General features: G+C 61.6%; 4 protein-coding genes across 5 annotated transcripts in view; 2 read left to right on the top strand and 2 right to left on the bottom strand.

The window, feature by feature from the left end:
• Positions 1 to 1,317: 1,317 nt before the first annotated feature.
• HTRA2 (HtrA serine peptidase 2) lies at positions 1,318 to 7,082 on the bottom strand. Of its 2 annotated transcripts, XM_088056728.1 has the most exons (8): positions 6,470 to 7,082; positions 5,408 to 5,612; positions 5,129 to 5,323; positions 4,972 to 5,004; positions 4,485 to 4,593; positions 4,042 to 4,111; positions 1,899 to 1,994; positions 1,318 to 1,648 (listed from the first exon to the last, which is right to left on the bottom strand). In XM_088056728.1, the coding sequence occupies exons 1-8, from the start codon at positions 6,826 to 6,828 to the stop codon at positions 1,483 to 1,485; spliced, it is 1,233 nt and encodes a 410-aa protein (XP_087912854.1). In that variant the 5' UTR covers positions 6,829 to 7,082; the 3' UTR covers positions 1,318 to 1,482. The 2 variants fall into 2 exon arrangements, with proteins under 2 accessions (XP_087912854.1, XP_087912855.1); XM_088056729.1 differs by lacking the exon at positions 4,972 to 5,004.
• Positions 7,083 to 7,199: 117 nt separating this feature from the next.
• AUP1 (AUP1 lipid droplet regulating VLDL assembly factor) lies at positions 7,200 to 15,181 on the top strand. The gene is made up of 12 exons (XM_014260147.2): positions 7,200 to 7,323; positions 7,600 to 7,737; positions 8,177 to 8,327; positions 9,465 to 9,652; positions 9,764 to 9,836; positions 11,878 to 11,951; positions 12,723 to 12,789; positions 13,340 to 13,445; positions 13,581 to 13,727; positions 13,872 to 14,032; positions 14,187 to 14,275; positions 15,055 to 15,181. The coding sequence occupies exons 1-12, from the start codon at positions 7,274 to 7,276 to the stop codon at positions 15,101 to 15,103; spliced, it is 1,293 nt and encodes a 430-aa protein (XP_014115622.1). The 5' UTR covers positions 7,200 to 7,273; the 3' UTR covers positions 15,104 to 15,181.
• Positions 15,182 to 15,343: 162 nt separating this feature from the next.
• On the top strand, positions 15,344 to 17,490 carry LOC102100165 (BCL2/adenovirus E1B 19 kDa protein-interacting protein 3-like). Its single transcript, XM_005518077.3, has 6 exons — positions 15,344 to 15,597; positions 16,152 to 16,275; positions 16,376 to 16,505; positions 16,580 to 16,674; positions 16,760 to 16,909; positions 17,138 to 17,490. The coding sequence occupies exons 1-6, from the start codon at positions 15,510 to 15,512 to the stop codon at positions 17,184 to 17,186; spliced, it is 636 nt and encodes a 211-aa protein (XP_005518134.2). The 5' UTR covers positions 15,344 to 15,509; the 3' UTR covers positions 17,187 to 17,490.
• A 165-nt stretch (positions 17,491 to 17,655) lies between these two features.
• The window catches only part of LOC102100339 (dedicator of cytokinesis protein 2-like), a 44,881-nt gene continuing 42,440 nt past the window's right edge, over positions 17,656 to 20,096 (bottom strand). The window contains exons 49-53 of the mRNA XM_014258881.2: positions 19,832 to 19,917; positions 19,329 to 19,479; positions 18,984 to 19,092; positions 18,466 to 18,599; positions 17,656 to 18,393 (exon numbers count right to left, since the gene is read on the bottom strand). Of these exons, the coding sequence (XP_014114356.2) occupies positions 18,304 to 18,393; positions 18,466 to 18,599; positions 18,984 to 19,092; positions 19,329 to 19,479; positions 19,832 to 19,917 (570 nt within the window). The 3' untranslated portion in view covers positions 17,656 to 18,303. The remainder of the gene's footprint in view (positions 18,394 to 18,465; positions 18,600 to 18,983; positions 19,093 to 19,328; positions 19,480 to 19,831; positions 19,918 to 20,096) is intronic.

The following is a 20,096-nucleotide window of genomic DNA, read 5'->3' as shown; positions in this document are numbered from 1 at the left end:
CTCTGGATGAGAGGAAGGGACCAGCAGCAGCCCCACACCACCGTGGGTGGGGGGACTGAGGAGTGGGGATGTGGTGAGGAGCTGGTTCCCCCTCAAATGTTACCGAGCAGAAATCCCATCCTGGAGCTGTGACCCTTGAGGATTGGGGTCCGCGGGACTGTGACCCACAACAACTGAGGTCTCACAGCAGAGAGGGGCTGCCTCGACTCGTGTGGGAGCACAGCCCGGCAGGGCCTGGGGCCGAGACAGCGGGCAGAACACTCGGGTGCGACACGAGGGCCGAGGGAGGCACAACCCTCACCCTCAGCTGGGTGCTCCGACCCCACCGCCCCCTTCCCCACTGCTTGGGAGGAGGGGACAGGCCTTGGCTCGCTCCTGGAACGCGCTGCGGTCAGCGCAGCCGGAGCAGCTATGCCAGACACGCCGCCATTTCCCCCGAGCCGGCGGCGCTGGCCGGGGCAGCGAATTCCTCCGGCGAGGCCGCGGCTGCTGAAAGGAGGCCTGTTCTCAGGGCAGAGCCGCCCCTCGCCGCAGCACCCCTGAGGAACTGTGCTTCTTTCATGTCCCAAAAGCGACGGGCCGGGGCTCGGGAGCGCCGTCACGGGCAGGGCCTGGCCCGACAGCCGCATTCCTGCGCTGCTCCGGGCTGCCCTCGCCGCTGAGCCGCTGCTCCGGCTCTTCCAGGAAGGCGAGGAACAGCCGGAGCTCCTGCTTCCCCGGAGGCCCTCGGCCTCCAGCTGTCCCCAGGGGCCGGGTGTGTGTGGGAGCAGAGCTCCAGCACTGACAGCCAGCTAGGGGCGGGACAGGCAGAGCCCCGGCCCCGCCTGCGGCTCCCATCCTCAGCCCTCCTGGACATCAGGGCCAGGAGCTGCTGCTCCAGCCATCGCGAGTCCAACATTGGCACCGAGTTCACCACGGCCTGGAAAGCTGCTGCACAGGTGATGTGGACACAGGGCTTGGAGCAGTCACAGAGCTCCCAGCAGAAGGGATGTGACCAGACAGCCATGGCACAGCAGCACTGCTGCACTCCAGGGAGGTAATGCCGGTCCCAGACCCGCTCCGGGGCCGCTCTCACAGAAGAGCCACACAATCCATGGCTCAACAGCTGCCTGCCAGGTACAGAGAGAAGTCAGATCCCAGCCCAGGTGGGTACCAAGCAGGTGGCATGAACATTGCTAAGGTCCCTGGAGGCACAGCAAGCTCCTCCCCAGCCACAGGATCTCATATGGGAACTGACAGGAGCAGGGTCCCACACAGCCCAGCCTCCACAAGGCAATTGCTGCTGCCACGGGAAGGAGGCCACATGGCCCTGGGGGCTGCTAGAAAAGTGCTTTATTTGAGTATAGAGGGGAGCAGCTGCACCACAAGTCACCCAAGCACAGGCCCCTCTCCTGGCCCCTTCCAGCTCTCCATCTCTGACTGGCCAGCACGGACACATCTCAGTCCTGCCCTCGGCTCCGGGCCAGCGCCGGGCGGTCTCTGCTACTCGGTGACCTCGGGGACGACGCTCACCAGCAGGGTGTCGTAGCCGCGCCGCACCAGCAGGGCAAGGTTCTGCTGTGTCCGCACTGCCTCGTACACGTCCTCGGCGCGCCGCGACGCCGTCCCGTTGATCTCCAGCACCACATCCCCGGCCTTCAGCCCTGCCCTGCGGGGAGAACACGGATGAACACACAGAGGGTGAGGCAGACGCTCGGCGTCATCATCATGCGAGTGCAGCGGGAGCTGCGGCACCAAGGGGTTCTACAGCCGCACCGGTACTTGTCCAGTGAGCCACCCAGCCTGGGAAAAGGTCCCCAGGTGGTTTCTGCTGCAGAGCCCAAGCCCTGCTGCTCTGCAGCAAAATACATCCCACAGCTGCTCCCTGACACACCCCTGAGGCACAGGGCAGCACTTACTGGTGTGCCGGGGAGCCGATGATCACCTTGTGGATCAGCACGCCATAGGAGATGTCAGGAAAGGTGGGGTCACGCAGCTTCAGCTCTGCCAGGATGCTGCAGAGTGAACATCGGCATCAGGGATGGAGCTGGAGGCAGAGCAGGGCTCCCACCCCACCCCCTTCAGCTGCACAGGATTAGAGAGCAGGCACAGAACCTCCCCTCCTGTGTTCCTGCTCCCTGCTGAGCACAAGCCACAGCTGCCAGCTCCTAACACAGCCATCCTCCTGTCAGAAAGAGAAAACGAGAATCCCAGTGGCACCAGGGAGAGCTGGAAACCCCTGGAGCAGCTGCCAGCTGGATCAGAGCGGTGGTGATGCACATCCCAACGTCACATCACCCTTCCCAGGGTCAGACCCATCCCTCCCCTACTGCGGTTTCACTTCTGTGCCCTAGGTGAGGAGGATAAACAACACAAACTGTGCCCCTCTTCCTGCCAGACGTGTCAGCAGAACTCTCCTCCTGAGTCTAGAGACTAAACAATCACAGTTTCTCCAACTTTCCCACAGATTGTAGGATTTCTAAACCAAATTTAAACTCTGCATCTCTCACAGCTCCTCTTTGGATTCTCCCCAACTGTTGCAGCACTCCAGCTGGATGTCTCTGGAGTGACAGCATTCTTCCCTCAAACACTGCATCAGCTCCAGTCCCTGCAGACCCACACAGTGTCTGCCCAGCTCTGCTCCTCTCAGGTCCCTGCTCAGCCAGTCAGGACTCCCCACGTGGCTGTGGTCCGTGCTGAACTCTGCTGTGCAGTCCCACAGCCCAGTAAAAGCTGCCAAGCCTTCCCAATTTCACACAGCAGAGGTGGGAAGAGGCCTCTCAAGCTCATCTCTCCCGACCCCCAGCAGCCTCAGTCAGGGCAAGCTGCTCTGGACTGTGTCCAGTTGGGTTTTGAGGATCCCCAAGGACCCTCCAGGCTATGTGTGCCAGGGTCTAAGCACCCTTCTCACAGTAAAAAAAGGGATTTCTCATGGACCCTCAAATGTCTCTGTGCCCCCTCTCTCTTATCCGGCGTGGGCACCATGGACAGAACAAGGTCTGTGCCTGAGCCTGTGCCCAACATGGAGCTTCTCCTTCCTGTGCCAGGGAAGTTTCCAGATGGAAAGGTTCAGGGTGTTCAGGGCAGTCACCCGATTCCAAGGCAAGCAATCCCTTGTTGGGAGCCCTTCCTGCTGGGCACAAACAAGCCTGGCAGTCAGGTGGTTTCCCTGGACCCGCGTCCCAGGAGCCGCGTCCGAAGAATTTCACGCTGCTTCCTGACAGACCCGGTCTCTGCAAGCGTGGCCAGGAAAGCAGGAGGAGCCTGGGCCGGCCTCCCACATCCCTCGGGTTCTGCCGGGTACCAGCACCATCTGCTGGGCATTGGGGAACTCACCAGACTTTAAGGAGAGCAGAGCACAGCCCCAGAAGGTGTTTGCCCAGCATGGCACAACACCAGCCCCACGAGGCAGCTGAAGGTCCCTTAAACGTGACTGCAAGAACCGAAGAACCAGAGCAGGTGTTGTCCTTGAGAACTGCTCCCACAGGTGAGAGCACAGGTCCTGCTTACTGACATGGGCACTTCACAGAATTGCTTGGTTTAGAAAAGACTTTTAAGATCAAGTCCAACCCCAGCTCTGCCAAGGCCACCACTGACCATGTCCCCAAGTGCCACATCCACACAGCTGTTAAATCCCACCAGGGATGGGGACTCCACCATTGCCCTAGGCAGATGTGCCAGGGCTGGACACCCCTTTCCAAGAAGGAATTTTCCCAGTATCCAATCTCAGCCTCCCATGGCACAACCTGAGGCAGTTTCCTGTAGTCCTGTTCCCTGGGAGCAGAGCCCGACCCCCACCTGGCTCCACCCTCCTGTCAGACAGAGCACTTTTTATCTGCTCACAGAGACTACTACAAATGTAGAAACCTGCAAGTTTCCAATTTACCCCTGGGCCAGCCAGGAGTCTAACCACAACACAAGCACAAAGAGATTTGAGAGTGAAAGCTTAAGATGTGGAGACAAACCTCCCAAAACCAGGCACCCTCAGTTAGTTGGGAAGATCCCAGCACATCCCTGCCCCAACAGGACCGATCTGTTGGCCCCTGACCTCAGGACAGGTACCTGGGAGTGAGGGTCAGCATCATCACCCCGATGTACCGGCGCTTCGTCTCTGCATTGCCAAACCAAGAGCCTGTGGAAGGACAGGACATGGAATGTCATGGCTGGAAAACAGAACAGTGCTGGGCTGAGCCCTCACAACAGGGAGCATCCAGAGCCACTCCAAATCCCTACAACAGCTCAGTCCAGTTCCCAGTGCCAGCAGGAGCATTCCAGGTGATGCGTTTTACACCGTGACTTGGCTTCCCCGGTTTGTCAGATTTTTGAGAGAGAATGTTCCTCCCCAGTGTCACAGGAGAACCAGGCAGGGCAGGGGAGCACCAGCACAACTTTCCTGTGGCACCAGATGAGGCCCCAAACACTTCTCCTGCTCTCTTTGCCTTTCTTGGGAAGTTCAGCTGTGCCAGAGCCTCCCCCAGCACCCAAGCATGGAGGTCCCCACTTACTCTTGCGCTGCTCCTCCTTCTGCAGGAACTTCCGCAGCCGGTCGGAAGGGATGGCAAAGGAGATGCCCGAGGTCACCTTCATGGTGTTCACACCAATCACCTCGCCATCCTGCAGGGAAAGGGCACTGGGCTACCCAGCCTGGATCACTGTGGAGAGCAGGGGAACTACTGCACCAGCCTGGGGTCCTGCCTGTGCACCCACCCCTTCCCAGGCTTCTGTCCCTGTGTCCTACCTGACCCTGCCAAGGTTGAGTCTATGGGATGAGTCCAGGCAGTCCCTGGCCCTGCCCTGCCAGCACCAGCCAGACCTCGTCTCCACCAGAGCCCCATCAGTTCCACCTGCCTCAGATACTGCACAGGGTTCTCACGCCAGGCTTAGCCCTCCTCTCCCTCCTCCCAGCACACACAAGCACTCCCACAGGGAGGAGCAAGGGGCACACGGCACATCCCTGTCCCAGCCAGCAAGGAGACAAGCAGCAGGACTCACCAGGTTGACGAGGGGGCCCCCAGAGTTCCCAAACTGCAGCAGAGGAGAGAGAGAGTGTGAGCAGACCACAAGAGCCCCATCCTGAGGCCAATCCCAGGGTGACCAGCCAGAACCCCCATGCGAGCCCCTCCTCCCTCCCAGTGCCCACGTCCCTTACATCGATGGCAGCGTCGGTCTGGATGTACTCCATGTCGGTGGCGGCCAGGCCCAGCTCGCGGCTGCCGCGCTGCGCCGAGCTGACGATGCCCGAGGTGATGGTATTCTGCAGGGCGAAGGGGCTGCCCATGGCCACCACAAACTCGCCCTGCCTCACCTCGGCCGAGCGCCCCAGCGGCAGCGTGGGCAGCGGGTGCTGTGGGGAGCGAGCCGGTCAGCGTGACAAACACAGGGAACGTCCCCGCTCCCCGGTGTCCCCACGGCTGTGACACGCACACACCTTGGGCTTGATCTTGATGGTGGCGATGTCCGCCACCTGGTCCACGTCGTGCACCACGGCGTCGTACATCTCGCCGCTCGCCAGCTTCACCCGCACGCGCCGACGGTTGGCCACCACGTGCGCGTTGGTGACGATCAGCCCGTCCGGGGACACCAGGAAGCCCGAACCGTTGGAGATGGGAACCTCCCGGCCCAGGAAGGGGTGTCTGCAAGGAGGGCACAGGTCAGGAGGGGTGGCAGGGACAGCAGGGAGCAGCGAGGGTGCATGGGCAGCGGCACGATGGGGAAATCCTTCCCTGTCCCAACAGTCTGCACAAAGAGGGGAATCTGCACAAATGCAGCAGGAATCCAGAACTCATGCACAGCCACAAAGGTACATTCCTACCAGGAAGAGAAGTGTGCAAGAGCAGGAGGGGCTGTGACCTGTGCAGAGACAAGGCCAGAACACACGGAGCCCAGCCTTTGAGCAGGTAACAAATACCTGAGAGGCCACAGGAACGTTTCCTGATAGCGGGAGCAGACTCACAGCTCTGGGCCCTGCTGGTAGTCAAGTGAAGGGAATGGAAAATGGGATGGACCATCAAGCAAGGCCAAAGCCCAGCTGATGGTGAATTATTGCCAGTGTGGGTCAGGAACCCAGGGAAGGAGCAGCACCAGCTGATGCCTCCTTAAATTGCGAGACAGAGAGGGTGACACTGCACACGGGTGACACCAAGCTAGAAGCAGAAGTCACCCAGCCAGAGGGGAGAGCTGCTGCACAGAGGTGCTCCGAGAGGCCGGAGGCATTGGATGGTGAGAACATCAGAGAGCACACAGGGAAATGCCGAGTGCTGCTCCTAGGCAGACTAACGGGGGCAGCCCGGGAGGCAGCTCCGCCAGACGGCCCCGGAGGACATGGAAGTGGCAGCGACGTGCGGCAGCCTCGTGTCGGTCTCTCCCGAGGCACTTTCGGGAGCCTCCGGGACAGTTCAGGACAAGCCTGAGGCAGAGGTCCCGGAGGGGCCGAGGCCACACTCCGCAGGGAGGAGGGAAATCTCTCCCGGGGACCTCCCGGTGCCGGTACCTGCCCACGATCTCCACGTAGACCAGCGCGGGCGCCGTCTTCTCCACCACGTCGGCGATGAAGTTGAAGGCGGCGCGGGGCGAGGTAGGCGGCGGGGCGGGCGGCGGGGAGGGCACGGCGGCGCTCAGCGGGGGCCGGCGGCGCTCTCGGGCCCACAGCAGCACCAGCGCCGCCGCCCCGGCGCCCACCGCCGCCGCCAGAGACCGGCCCCTGGCGGAGGGCGGCGGAGAATGGGAAGGAGGGGGAGGAGGAGGGGGCGGGGGCAGTTCAGCGGCTCCGGTCAACGCCCGGCACCAGCGCTGTACACCCGGTGGCACCGGGATACACCGAATCCGCACCCTCCGCGCCGCTGCCGCCATGCTGCCGAGCGGAAACCGCGCCCCGCCGGGCGGGGCCGGACCGCAGGGCACTACGGGAATTGTAGTCCTGGGGCGAGGTCCGCCCGACACCGTCCTCCGCCGCGGGGCACGCCGGGAGCGGTAGTTCCGAGGCGGGACCTGACGGAAGCGCGTTCTGCTGCGGGGTACGCCGGGAGTTGTAGTCCTGCTGGGAGCTACCGTCCCGCCGTCAGCGAGATGTGTCGATAACCGGCGCGACAGCGGAGCAGGGCAGCCCCGTTGTCAGAGCCGCTCATCGAGTCCGCCGGAGCGGCCGAGGGCCGCGGCTGGGCCGAGAGTACTGCGGCGGCGCGGTGAGGGTCAGGAAGGCGGTGCGCTCCCAGCGTGCCCCGCGCGGGCCTGGCGCGCGGCCGCGGGCAAGATGGCGGCGGGTGCGGGGCGGCCGTGAGGCGCCGGCACGGCGGGGATGGAGCCGCCCGCGGCCCCGGGCCCCGAGCGGCTCTTCGACTCGTACCGGTGAGTGCCTGCCCGGTGGACTCCCGGGGGAGCCGCGCGAGAACTGCTGGAACTCTGGGCGGGGGTCGCGGGGTTAGGGGAGGGCGGGGGTGTCTCACGGAATCCCCGTGGGGAAGGTCGGGGTGACCCGTGGGGGGACCCGGGAGGGCCCGGGGTGTGCCCGAAGTGGGTTGGGAGACTTGCTGGGGGGACCACGCGGAGCGGCGGCCGCAGGGCGGGTCCTTGGGATCGCCCCGGCCACGCTCAGACGGCCCCGGCCGCTCTATGCCCCTGTAGGTTCCCGAGCGATGGGTTCCTGCTCCTGGCCTTGCTGCTTTACGCCCCCGTGGGGCTCTGCCTGCTCGTCTTGCGCGTCTTCATCGGCGTCCACGTGTTCCTGGTCAGCTGCGCCCTGCCCGACAGCGTGGTGCGCCGGTGCGTGACCTCGGGGGGCTCCGGCTGCTGCCCGGGCTGGGTGTGGGGTGGCAGGGCCGCCCCGGCCCTTGGGTGTCCCCAGCCGTGGGGGCTCGGCTCAGGGTAGGATCTGTGGGGAGCTGTGTCTTCAGGACTGTTTGTCTTCGGGAGCCTTGGAGGTGCTTCTTCTGCTAAGCCCAGAGCTAGCAGCTACCTCTGGAGTGCTCAGGGACTGGTCTGGAGCATGTGGATCAGCCTGGTGTGCTGCTCAGGAGTTCTGTGGGCACTTGCTGCCCTCATCCCAGCCCCACAGCAATTCCTGCTCCAGATGTATAATTTCCATTTGATCCCAGAGCCATCTGTCCACCTGCGAGAATTCCTGGGCCCTTGTCTGTTGGACATGTCACCTAGCAGTGGTTCAGAGGGCAGGAGCTGAGGAAGATCCTTGTTCCCCTGGCAGGTTCATTGTCCGTGTGATGTGCTCCGTGCTGGGGTTGCTGGTGCGTCAGAGCGACCCTCGGCTGCGTGGGGCTGGCACCAGGGTCTTCATTGCCAACCACGTCACCCCCTTCGACCACAACGTTGTCAGCCTGCTCACCTCCTGCAACACGGTGAGGGCACGGCCGGGGCTCCTCCCCTCGGGCGGGGCACGGGCAGCTCTGCCCGCTTTGGTGCTGCAGTGGTCACGGTGGAAGGCAGCTTGAAGCCCACTCAGTGCCACACCCTGCCACAGGCAGGGACACCTTCCACCAGCCCAAGTGACTCTAAGCCCCGTTCAGCCTGGCCTGTGACACTTCCAGGGATCCAGGGGCAGCCACAGCTTCTCTGGGTAACCTTGCCACTCTCACAGCCAAAAATTTTTCCTATTATCCAGCCTAAATTTCTCCTCTTTTGGTTCTACCCATTAATCATTATCTTGTCGCTCCAGTTTCTGGTGCAGATTCCCTCTCCAGCTTCCCTCTAGGCTCTTTCAGATCCTGGAAGGTTTCATTTCCAAATCTGATTTATTAACTCAGGGTGTTAACCTTGAGGTGTTTTCTGTGGCTCAGTGTCACTCGTGGGCTCTGCATGAAAAAGTGGAACGGGGTGAGGAGCAGCAGGAGTTGTTACAGTGGGGGCTGATTTTGGTGGAAGAGTGCTTCCTTCTCTTCCTTCCAGCAGCTGCTTCCTTCTCTGGCCTTTTGGATAAGGGGGCAGGGCTGGTTGTGGGGTTTCCCCCAGCACTGGGTGGGAAGTTTTGTGGGGGGCATGCAGGGTGCTGAGGGAGCAGCATGTCAGTGGTCCTTGGGTAGTTCTGGGCTGTCCATGCTCTCCTGTAAAATTCTTTGTGTGTGGAGTTCCTGAGTCAGCAGGCTCCGTGTGGCTCCTGTGTCCTGCAGAGCCATTGATTTACCCCTGGCCTGGAGAGGGGGGACTCCTGGAAGTGGTGTGTGTCCTGCCAAGTGTGTCAGGGACTGCTGGAGAGAACACTGGGGACAGCTGGGAGTGCATGTGTCTGGCAGGCAGGGCACAGTCTGAACGGATGATTTGGAATCCATTTCCTGTGGAATTGAGGCTGGAGCAGGGACTGAGGCCTGGCAGTAACATGTTCTCAGCCACCAGTGCTGTCAGTGCAGGTCACTCTCAGTCCCAGAGGGGTTTTTACCAATGAACAGGAACTTTGTCACCTCTGTCACCTGGGAAGGTGGGGCAGGAGGGCCTGGAAGGGTGGGCAGGGCGGTGTTTCCTCCTCACTTCTGTTCTTGCAGCCTGCCCTGAGTGGTGCCTCAGGGTTCATCTGCTGGTCCCGGGGATTCATGGAGCTGGGAGTGACAGGCAGCCGTGCGGAGCTGGTGGATTCCCTGAAGGAATACTCGGCCCACCAAGGGAACCCACCACTGCTGCTGTTCCCAGAGGAGGCGGCCACCAATGGCAGGGCCGGGCTGCTCCGCTTCAGGTGAGGGAGTGGGAATTCCCACAGCAGGGGAGCAGGAATTCCTGCAGCAGGGCAGCTGGGAATGGCAGCTCTGGTTCTGGGATCATTCACTGCAGAATTCCTCCCTTCCAGCTCCTGGCCCTTCTCCATCCTGGATGAGGTGCAGCCCGTTGCCCTGCAGGTCCGGAGGCCATTGGTGGCTGTGGTGAGTGGTGGGCACAGGGACAGGGTGTGGGCTGGGTACAGCTTTTCTTTCTGCTCCTGCCTTGGAGGTGTGGCCTGGCCTCGTGTGCTGGCACCCTGGAACCAGCTGCTCAGGGCTAACACTGTTCCCACTGCCTTTCTTGGGAACTTGGCCAGTCAGGACTCCCCTGGTTACACTGACAGATGTTTGGTGGCCCAGCTGGCTGTCACTGTGCCTCTCGCTTCATGGCCAGTGTAGTTTGCTTTCCTCCTGGTGAGCTCCCTGCTGTGAAAGACCAGCTGCAGTCAGTCCTCGTGCCAAAGGTCACGCAGGGCTCTGGAGGCTCCTGAGCTGGTGGCCCAGGCACAGACACAGGACATGGTGCAAGAGCAGCCCCACACAAGGGATAAAGTTCACGAGGGCAATGGCAGCACTGCCAAAGGCATTGCAGGGAAGCTGCTCTCAGCGAGGCTTTGTTGAATTTCTTATTTTTGATATTTATTATTTATGATCTGGTGACCACAGAGTGCTGCCAGTTATGGCTGTCACTCATGGGTCTGGTGTTTCTGGGGACACAGCAAATGAACCCCTGGCAGGGTGAGGAGTCACCTGGATGTGTGCATGGATGAGAACTGCAGGAATTTTTGTTAACTCTTGTTAGGGCAGGGGTGCTGAGACAGAGTTGAGGCAAGCCACAAGCATGGGTGAAGTTGCAGATTTCTAGCAATGAAGATAAGCTACATTTTGAATGACGCCTCCAGAGAAGTGTGAGAGTTTTTCTGTTCTAGACAGTTTATAAGGAATATCTGACGTTTTTATGGGTTTGGTTGCATTGAGAAATTCTGAGATGTGACAAGTTGTGTGTGTGTCTGTGCATCCCTTCCCTCGTGCATGTCAGGGCAAAGAGCAGGTCTGTGTGGAGGTGCTGGTTACAGTCACTTCTTGGCTCAACTTTTATTTCCAGAGTCTGAGCAGGACTTTGTGCTTCCTGCACATTGGCTAGTAAATCCTAGTGGATTTCTGGGGTGATCTTAAACCATCAGATACTGGAGGGATTGGAGATGTGATATTTTGAATGGTTCAATTGGTGTTTTATAGGAGGTTTTCTTACATCATTGTGTAATGTATATTAGGCACTGGGTTGGGCCAAACACCAAATTTGGGGATAAGAAAGAATTTTCTCCAGCTCCAGTTGCATGGAATATTGCAGGAGGGTGTTGTTCTGTGGCACAGGCAGTGAAACTGAAATCTGGCTGTGGGCATCACTCCAGGCATTTGGGTTTAGGGTTCTGAAGTTGTGTTTGTCCAGGAAACGAGGTTTCTCTGTTCCCCTTGTGGCTGGACTTTTGAGGTTTGTCTCATGTACAGCTCCTCTTCCCAGGCTGTGGGATAAACCAGGCACAGTCCTGTCTGAGAATCACTGAATTATTTGGAAAATCCCTCTGTTTGGATCCCCTCTGTGAGGTCCAACCATTCCCCCAAGCACTGCCAAGACTACCACTGACCCTGTCCCCAAGTGCCACATCCACAGTGCTGTTAAATCCCTCCAGTGATGGGGACTTCTCCCTGCCCTGGGGAGCTGTGCCAGGGCTGGACAACCCTTCCCAGGAGGAATTTTCCCAATATCCAACCTGGGCCTCCCCTTGCACAACCTGAGGCTGTTCCCTGGGAGACCTTACAGGAGTTGGGACATCACAGAGAGGCTGTTGCCACCAGAAAGAGGAAGGATTGTTCATGGTTCTGAGGAAACATTAGTAGGTTTTCGTTGTAATCCTCTACAATAGGTTTTCAGGCATTTTTTGTGCTTTCTGAAGGTACAGACTGGTAGGGAATTGGGGGAATACTGAGGGAGGTCTTAGTGGGAGGAAAGTTTTCATTGGGAGCAGTGAAAACTGATGATGATCAGTGAGGGTGAAGCTGCCCTGGGGCTTACCCTGCTTGCACTGGCTTTGCCATTCCCACTTTCCCAATCCTCCAGCCACAGCTCAGGTGTGCTCTGCCCAGTGGAACCTGGACCAGCTCCTTTTCCATGGGTGGGATCTCACTGTGCTCTCCTCCCCAGAGCGTGGCTGACTCCTCCTGGATCACAGAGCTGCTCTGGACCTTCTTCGTTCCCTTCACAGTTTATCAAGTAAGGTACTACGTCTCTCTCTTCCGTTTGGGGCAGGGTTGAGGGTGGGCAGGGCTGTGGTGTCACCGTGGCAGTGAGAGCTCCCTCCCTGGGTGCCTCAGCAGGGCTGGGCTCAGCACCAATCTGGGTCTGGCCATGTCTGACGTGGAGAGGGCTCCTGGTTCCTGTTGGGGAAGGAGAGGAGTCTCAGTGTCTCCAGGTGTTTAGTTCAGGTTGCCAGGTGTATTTTTGAAGCTGGGCTGCTCAGTCCGGCAGTGCTGGCCCCCAGTGTTTTTGTCTGTCCCTGTGATCCCTTGGGAGTGGGGTGATGATCCAGGGGGATGGTGCAGGGGTGGTCCAGACCCCTTCCCAGGGCCTGGGTGTGAGCCTAGGCTGGCTGAGTAGCTTTGCTGCAGTGAGGGCAGTGGAAGGGACTGGGAATCAAATGTAGGGCTTGATGTATTTCAGCAAAGGAAAGCCTTTCCCTGGTTCTATCTGCCTGAATTCTGGGTGACCTGTTTTCTACTTCCATGTTAATGGCCACATATCCTCATTAAAGCCTTTCTGGGAGCTGCAGATCCCTCGTGTTACACTTGAGGGCTAAGGGAGCTCCAGTGAGCCAGTTCTGTCTTCTGTCATGTCCTGGATTTGGGTGTTGGGGTTTGGTGCTCCTGTGGGGAAAGGTGTGGGGGTGAGCAGGGAGCATGTAGGTGGGGATGGCATGGCTGCCCCTGGCAGGATGTCCCCAGGGGCTGCTCCCAGCAGGGCTGGCTCCATGTGCTGTTGTCCCCACTCAGGTGGATGCCGTCTGTCCCCAGACAAGCAGATGAGCGGAGTGAGGACTTTGCGCTCCGAGTTCAGGAGGTAGGAAGGTGGTGTAGGAGAGGGATGTGTAGGACTGCTGCACTTTGGGATGGGCACAGAGGAGAGTGGGGTGCAGGGAGAGTTGCAGAGGGCATTTCTAGGTGTGTTTGTGTGATGGGAGCTCTGGTACATATTTATTGCCCCTTGGAAGAACTCGGTTATTTCATGGCTTATTTGCCACCTCACATTGAGGCTTTCTGCAGTTGTCAGGGTTCTTCCCATCGAGTTCAAACCTTTTACCCCCTTTCTATAATGCCACAAATCAAACAAAGCAGTTGTTTTTCCACCTTGCCTATATATGCTGGGTACTTCACAGCTCCAGACATCTCATATCCCCTTGTCAGCCTGTTTTGGCAGGATGATACTGCTATTCCTGGTCCTTCTCGTGAAATGAAACACTGAAATGCATCCCAGAGGCCCTGGAGAAATCAGTTCCTAGCCCTCTTGCCCTCACAGTGGCTCCACGTACCCCAGACATGCTCCCCAGCATGGAGGGGCTGCCTGGACTGTGTGTGTTGTGTTTTTTGTGTGACTCCTCTGCGTTCCACAGCTCTTGGCCATGGAGCTGGGTGTGGTATCCACACGGATCACCGCTGCCGACAGGACCGAGCACATGAAGAGGCTGAGACACACGTCACGGCTGCCCTTTGCCCCAGGTGGGGGTCCTGAGGGGGTCCTGACTACAGAACCTCAGCCTGGGCTCTGCTTTTGGGGGAGCCTCTGTCTACTCTCAGTGACAGACTGCCCACTTTTAGTCCCTCACCCTGTGCCCGCTGTCCTTTCTCCTGCAGCCTCGAGCCAGCGCCCGGCAGCCCAGCCCAGGGTGCCCCCCAGCCTGCCTGGGGGTGCTCCCGAGGACGTGAGGGTCGTGGCCATGGCACAGCAGGTCAAGGAGGTGCTGCCTCACGTGCCCTTGGAGGTCATCAGGACAGACCTGGGTGAGCAGGGACTGGGGTGGCAGCAGGGATGTAGAGGCACCTTCTGTGGTCTGAAGGAAGAAACCTTTTCCCCACTGCACTGGTACACACTGGCAGCCAGGATGGAGTGTCCTGATCTCTAATGGGTCTCTTTTGTTCCTGCAGTCCAAACCAATTGTGTGGACACCACCATTGCCAACTTGCTGGAGGGGAGAGTTTCTTTCTTCCCTGAGAGTAAAGAGACTGAAGACCTGCCTGCCCCGTCTACCTCCCAGGCTGCAGCTGCTTCTGGCATCCAGGGCTCTGTGGCTGCGCCTTCTTCCAAGGTACTTCAGGGTTGTGTCTCCTTGCTCTGGTGGCTCGTGTTCAGGACTAGCCAGGGGCATGGATTATCAGCCTGACATGCCAGATCCTTCCAGAGCTACCAAGCAGACCCCTGCTTCATCTGTCTCCTGATGGCTCCTGTGCTTTCTCTTCTAGCCGGCTACAAAGCAGTTTGCAAAGTCCCCCGTGGAGCGTCACCTGTCCTTGCAGGAGAGAAAACGAGCCTTGTACGACTATGCCAGGAGGTGAGAGCCCCCCACACCACCCTGTGCCAGGGCCACACAGAATCTCCCCCCGCCCAAGCCCCAGCAGCACCCGAGGTGCCCCAGGCACTGGTCTGTCCTGTGGAATGGAGCCCCCATGGGGACTGGGTTTCTCTGGGGTCCCACTGACACCCTCGGTGTGGGCAGGATGTTCCTGTTTGGCACCAGGGACAGCGCCGTTAATCCTCCTTGGTGTGAGGGCACAGGGAGTGAGTTTGGTCTCTGTGCAGGGTTTTCATGAGGCAAATCCTGGGACAAGAGGCCAGTTCTGGTCTTGGTTTAGGAAGACAGAGAAAATTGAGGATATGTTTGAGGGGAAGTTGAGTGTGCCTGGGCTTGTTGGGCAGTGATCAGCTGGGGTGGTAAGGGAACCATCCTGTTGGGAAACCTGGCTGGGATCTGCTGGGACACGGGGACTCCTGTGGGTGGTCCTGGGAGACCGTGAGCTGCTATGGGCAGCCCTGGCTTGGTCCATGCTCCATTGTTTTTGTTCCCAGCTGGGACTTTACCTTCCCCATGGCCCTTCCAGAGCAGCTCCTGCTGCCTTCACCCATTTCCCTGGGCTCCAGGCCAGTTTGGAATGAAACGGGTCTGACCAGAGCCAGCGTGCAGCCAGGGAGTGCCCGGCCCCGGGGTGCTGCAGTGTCTCCGGGTCCCGGTACCTCGGGGCTGCTTCCTGGCCAGACGGGCGATCCCCGGGTGGGTTTGCGGGACACTCCTCAGGTGGTGCCAGCGGTGTCTGAGGGCGCTCTCTCCCGCAGGCGGTTCGCTGAGAAGCACGGCGCGGCAAGGGCCGGCGGCAGCCCCTGACCAGGCCGGGCCGGGCCGGGCCGGCGGCAGCCCCTGACCGGAGCCCCTGACCGGGCCGGGCCCGGCCGTTGGCACCGGGAGCGCGCGGGCCCCGCGCGGGCGGGACGGGCGGTGCGGGGGCGCCCCCTGGCGGCGGAAATAAACGGCGGCAGCGTCCGGCGCGGCCCGGGCTGTGCGGGCACCGGGGCGAGGGGGCGGGGCCAGCGGGGGGGGCGGGGCCGGGCCGGCTCCGTGCGGGTCTGCACGCGCCGCAGCCGACGCCTGCTCGCGCGCCGCACGTAGGCGCCGCTTAAAGAGGCAACGCGGCGGGGCCGCCGCCCCCGCGGCCGGGCGAGCTGGGGCCCGCGAGCCCAAGCGGGCGGAGCCAGCGCCCCTTTAAGAGACCGGTGCCGGTGGTTTTATTTACATGGGGGCTCGCGGGCGTCACGTGACTGTCAGCGGCGGGGGCTGCGCGCGGAGCACCCGCGGGGCCATGGCGGGAGCCGGCGACGACGGTCCGAGGGGAACCGGGGCACCGGGGCGGGATCGGGGCAATGGGGGGCCCGGGCGGGCCGGGGAACCGGGGGCTTCGGGGCACCGACGGGTTTGGGAGAATGGGAGACCCGGGCGGGACGGGGCACCGCGGGGTTCGGGACAGTGGGGAGCCCGCGGGTCAAGGGGGTGACGTGCACACATGGGGTGACCGGGAGTCCCGGGTGGTTGATGTGCGCTGTGGATGGGGAGCGGCTCAGTGGGGAGCCCAGGCGGGGTTTCTGGGGGACTGATGTGCACCGGAGGCCAGGGATTGTGGGGATCCTGGGCAGGCTGGTGGGCACCGGGGGTTGGGTCAGTGGGGGCATCGGGGGGCTGATGAGCACCGCGGGGGCAGAGGCAGCTGCAGGTTCCGGGAGAGGAGCCCCAGGGTGTACAGGACATCCCGGGTCGGGGACTGCACTTGGTGCTGCTGCAGTCTGCAGGCAGGGGTGCAGGGTGTGCCGGCAGGGCCTCCCGGCCGGGATGGAGTGCAGGGGTGGGCCCGGGACAGCGCAGGGGCTGACAATCCCCCCAGGCTCCTGGGTGGAGCTGCGGTGTGGCCCAGGCTGCCCCGAGCCCGAGCCTTCTCCATTCTCCTGCCACGCCGATGTGGAGCGGATGCTGCTGGAGGCCCAGCTGGAGACAGAGAGCAGTGACGGGTGAGTCCTGAGGGGGAGCCAGGCTCCAGAGCCCTGCTGAGCCGTGGCTGGCGCTGGGAGCCACAGGCTGGGCTCAGTGACCAAGGGTTTCTGTTTGCAGGACCCTGCTCGTGCTGGGGTCCCCAGCCTGGGATGACGACGGAGCCAGCCATGGGAGTGATCAGCCAGGGGAGAGTGAGGTGCTGCCTGCCCACAGCCAGCCCCTGCCAGGCTGCTCCCACCCCCGGCAGGTGAGGGAGCTGCCCCCACCACACCCTGCTGTGCCCCCAGGCCGTGCTCTGACCTGCCCTTTGTCTCTTTCCAGTGGGATGTGCCAGAGGAAGCCAAGTGGAGGCAGCGACGCCTGACAGCGTCCCTGGGCTGGGCCTGTACCCGCTGCCCTCGGTACCTGTCTCCAAAGTAAGTCCTGTGTCCCTGACCAGCATGTCCTACTGACCCCCAGCCTGCGGTCCCTGTGTCCCTGTTAACCATGAACTTTCCCCAGGGAATTTGCCTTTGTGTGCTCCCCACAGCCAGTGCTGTGGAGCCTGCAGGGAGGTGCAGTGGGGAGGAAGAAGAGACTTTTCAGTTCGGAGCTGCTGCTGCTCTTCATCCCCTCGCTCCTGCTCAGCCACCTGCTGACCCTGGGGCTTGGGTGAGTGTCTGTGGCCCTCAGCATGGGGCTGGGGGAGTGTCTGGAGGGTCTCACCCTGGGACTGGGGGAGGAGGGAACACTCCTGCATTTGGGCTGCTCGTCCTCGGGTGCTGTCGTGCACTACTGCTCCCAGCAGCTGCAGTGGTCTGCTGCCATCTCCCCTTGCTCCTGGCTTGCTGGGGCCCAGCCCCCTGTACCAGTGCCTCACAGTCACTCTCTCCAATCCAGGATCTACATTGGGAAGCGCCTGGCAGCCTCCTCGGCCAACCCTCTGTGAGGATCTGGGCAGGCAGCAGAATGGGAATATGGGGAGAGCCCGGCCCCAGCACAGCCTGACCGCTCCCAGGCCCCTTGTTCGTGGCACGAGGCGCCTTCTCCCCGTGTCTCTCCCTCAGCCCTTGCCTCAGGAGCTGATCCCACTCTCCCCCATAGACCAGAACCTGCTGATGGCAGCTCCCAGCTGCAGGCAGCCCCTGCCCTCCCCAGCCCCTGGTTACAGGTCCAGGTCCCCCTGTAACAGACTGTAAATACAACTGAGCCCACCTGAATAAAGAGCCCTGTGCCAGCTCAGGGGCTGAGCAGCGAGTCCCCTCCCTGTGTCCGGCCAGCCCAGCCTGGCTTGGGAAGTGACCACTGGAGTCCCTGTGTTTTGGGGTGGTGCCAGCTGGGCGTGAGTCTCTGGGTGGGCTGTGGGCAAGCAGGGGTGGCTGCTGGGGCTCACACGGTGCTCAGCCCCACGCAGGTGCTTGGCTGATGCATTTGCCCTTTATTAGCCGTGGCTGCAGTGCAGAGGCAGGAGCTGAGCGTGGCATGGCCAGTCAGGGCAGTGACACCTGCCAGGTGGCGGATGTGGACAGGAGAGGTGGCACTACAGAGTATGAGGCTGCCAGGGCCTGTGTGCACACCTGGCTGTCTCCTGTGTGTCCTGGTGCTGCAGGATGGGGTGGGCAGCCAAGGGATGGGAGCTGTCCCACCAGCCGGGAGCAGGAATCACATGGAAATGCCACTGGGGAAGTCTCTGGCTCGCTGCCACTGGCACAGTCTGTGGGCAGCTCGTGTGGAGGGAGGCATGTCCTCATGGCTGGGAGGGGCTGCATGTGTGGGAGCTCAGTATGGCTCCAGTGGCATAGGGAGCATCCAGGGCCAGGTGGGTCCCGGCCCCCGGGGACACCTGGAGGGTGGCAATAGCCAGAGCTGGCGGGACACGGGGTGGCAGTGCCTGGTGCACACAGAGACTCCCATGGCCATGTGGGGTGCTCTGGGTGTCAGTACTGCAGGAGGTGCTCCAGCAGGTGAGAATCAAGCAGGGCTGTGGGTTGGGCAGCTGGCTGGGCACAGGGGCACTCTGGGCAGGGGTGGCCCCTGCAGACAGTGCAGCTGCAGGTGGCATCAGGTCAGAGCTGTGACAGTCGCCTGGACTTGGGTGGCGGCAGTGGCGGTGACTTGAGGCTTCTGTTGCCATCCGCTGTCGGGGATGTGGATGCCTGTGAGCAGAGAGGGATGTGAGTGGTGGTGGGAATGGAGGCCAGGGCCAGCCAGTGCCTCCCCTCCTGTACCTTCCCTCCTGCTGCAGCATCACTCTGCTCCAGGAATGTCTGGTACACCGCGGGGTTGAACTTGCGGGGCAGCGGTGGGAGCTTGCTGGCGCTCTTCACACGGCCACCAAAGCCAGTGGGAGACAGGGATGAGCCTGTGCGGGCAGGAGAGGTGGGATGGAGGCTCAGCCAGCCTGGGGGTGCATAGGGCCCATCGGTGTGCCCAGGGCTGTCGGTGCCAGCACTCCTGCCTAGGGGAGCATGGCAGTGCTGGGCAGAGGTGCCATGGGCTGTGAGCCCAGCCAGAAGCAGGGAGCTGGCTCCCACCAGGAACAGCTCTTGGCACCAAGACCCAGCGGCAGAAGGTCCAGGAGCAAGGGCTGCAGCCCCGCAGGGAGTGTTCAGCAGGGGATGTCCCTGTGTTCCCTCTGTGCCACCACAAGAGGGTGAGGGGACCTGTCCCGGGGGTGGTGTGGGAGGGCACAGCCCTGCTCGTGGGGCTGTAGGGACTCTCAGGAAGGTGGCCTGGCAGGTTGTACCTGCAGCGCTGGGCTGAGCGTCGGCAGCAGCTCGGCTTGGTGGGGGCTGTTTCCCATCAGTGCTCAGGCTGCTCTCGCTCATGTTGCAGGAGAGTCTCCACTTCTTGTCCTGGGACACAGAAGGAAGGCTCAGCGCCTTGGAGGGCCAGGCTGGATGGCAGCCCCTGCAGCCCTGGTTCTCCAGCCTTGTGCCCATCCAGCTCCTGTTCCTGCCCTCCCTGCAGCAGGGGCTGCCACCAGCCCCTCAAGGGGTCCCATCTGGGCTGGGGGCTCTGGGTGCAGCAGGACACCCAGGGGAGTGCGAGCAGGGCCCCAGGGAGGCACCAGGGCTGTGCTGAGCATCACCTTGGGCTCTGGCAGCTCTGAGATGGACTGGCGTGGGTCCTGCCGCCAGGGCCCGAAGATGGAGCTGGCGCGGTTCTCCTTGCGCTCGGTCCTGCGGTCCTCGCTCTCAGAGGGGCGGGGGGCAGGCTTTGGGGTTGGGGGTGCCTCCGTGCTGTGGGGTGACTGGGACAGGTGAGGGGCAGCAGGGGAAGGAGGAGCAGGGCTATGCCATGGACTCAGCAGGGAAGGGTTGGGGGACTAGAGTGGATGGCTCAGGTGACAGCAGTGTCCAGGTGAGCCAGGGGTGTCTCTCCTCCATGCCCCCCATAGGGACAGGGCCACCATGGTGGCCTGGCAGGACAGACCCCTGAGATGCACTTGGCATAAAGGGAAGGTGGAAGGGCAAAGGACTTGGGAGGTGAGAGAAAAGCACCTGGGCTTTTTTTCTAGAGTGAGAAAGGCTCAGCAGGGAGGGCTGAGGGCAGTGAGAGGGGATGACCAGCACTCCCCCCTGCAGCACTTGCCTGGCTCCAGCGTGGCTCAGCCGGTCCCAGTCAGGTACCCAGGCTATGGACCGGGGTCGGCCGCTCCGCCGGTCCTCAAAGAACATCTGAGACAGCCAGGAGGGGTGAGAGGGCAGAGCCTCCCCAGCCCATCCCTAGTGCCCTCTTGTCCTGGGGTGACTGTGATGTTAAATTGTATCCCCTCTAACCAGTCCTGCTTCTGTGCCAGCGCCAGCCACCCCCAGAAGGGCTGTTCCACCTCCCAGGGCAGGCAGGGACCCTGAGG

Source organism: Pseudopodoces humilis, chromosome 6 (assembly GCF_049639895.1).
Source record: "Pseudopodoces humilis isolate 2021_Gansu_Grassland_sample_001 chromosome 6, ASM4963989v1, whole genome shotgun sequence".
NCBI classification, from domain to species: domain Eukaryota; kingdom Metazoa; phylum Chordata; class Aves; order Passeriformes; family Paridae; genus Pseudopodoces; species Pseudopodoces humilis.
This window is presented reverse-complemented; position numbering and strand designations above follow the sequence as displayed.

Bases quoted from the DNA above. Each gene is read 5' to 3' on its own strand.
- AUP1 (XM_014260147.2), top strand. From the start codon at position 7,274: ATGGAGCCGCCCGCGGCCCCGGGCCCCGAGCGGCTCTTCGACTCGTAC. The intron at 7,738-8,176 runs GTGCGTGACCTC...TTCCCCTGGCAG, and splicing joins CCCGACAGCGTGGTGCGCCG to GTTCATTGTCCGTGTGATGT. The intron at 14,033-14,186 runs GTACTTCAGGGT...TTTCTCTTCTAG, and splicing joins TGGCTGCGCCTTCTTCCAAG to CCGGCTACAAAGCAGTTTGC.
- LOC102100165 (XM_005518077.3), top strand. From the start codon at position 15,510: ATGGGGGCTCGCGGGCGTCACGTGACTGTCAGCGGCGGGGGCTGCGCG. The intron at 15,598-16,151 runs GTCCGAGGGGAA...CAATCCCCCCAG, and splicing joins GGCGGGAGCCGGCGACGACG to GCTCCTGGGTGGAGCTGCGG. The intron at 16,506-16,579 runs GTGAGGGAGCTG...GTCTCTTTCCAG, and splicing joins GCTGCTCCCACCCCCGGCAG to TGGGATGTGCCAGAGGAAGC.
- HTRA2 (XM_088056728.1), bottom strand. From the start codon at position 6,828: ATGGCGGCAGCGGCGCGGAGGGTGCGGATTCGGTGTATCCCGGTGCCA. The intron at 5,005-5,128 runs GTAAGGGACGTG...CCTCTGCTGCAG, and splicing joins AGACCGACGCTGCCATCGAT to TTTGGGAACTCTGGGGGCCC. The intron at 1,995-4,041 runs GTACCTGTCCTG...TTCACTCTGCAG, and splicing joins ATGCTGACCCTCACTCCCAG to CATCCTGGCAGAGCTGAAGC.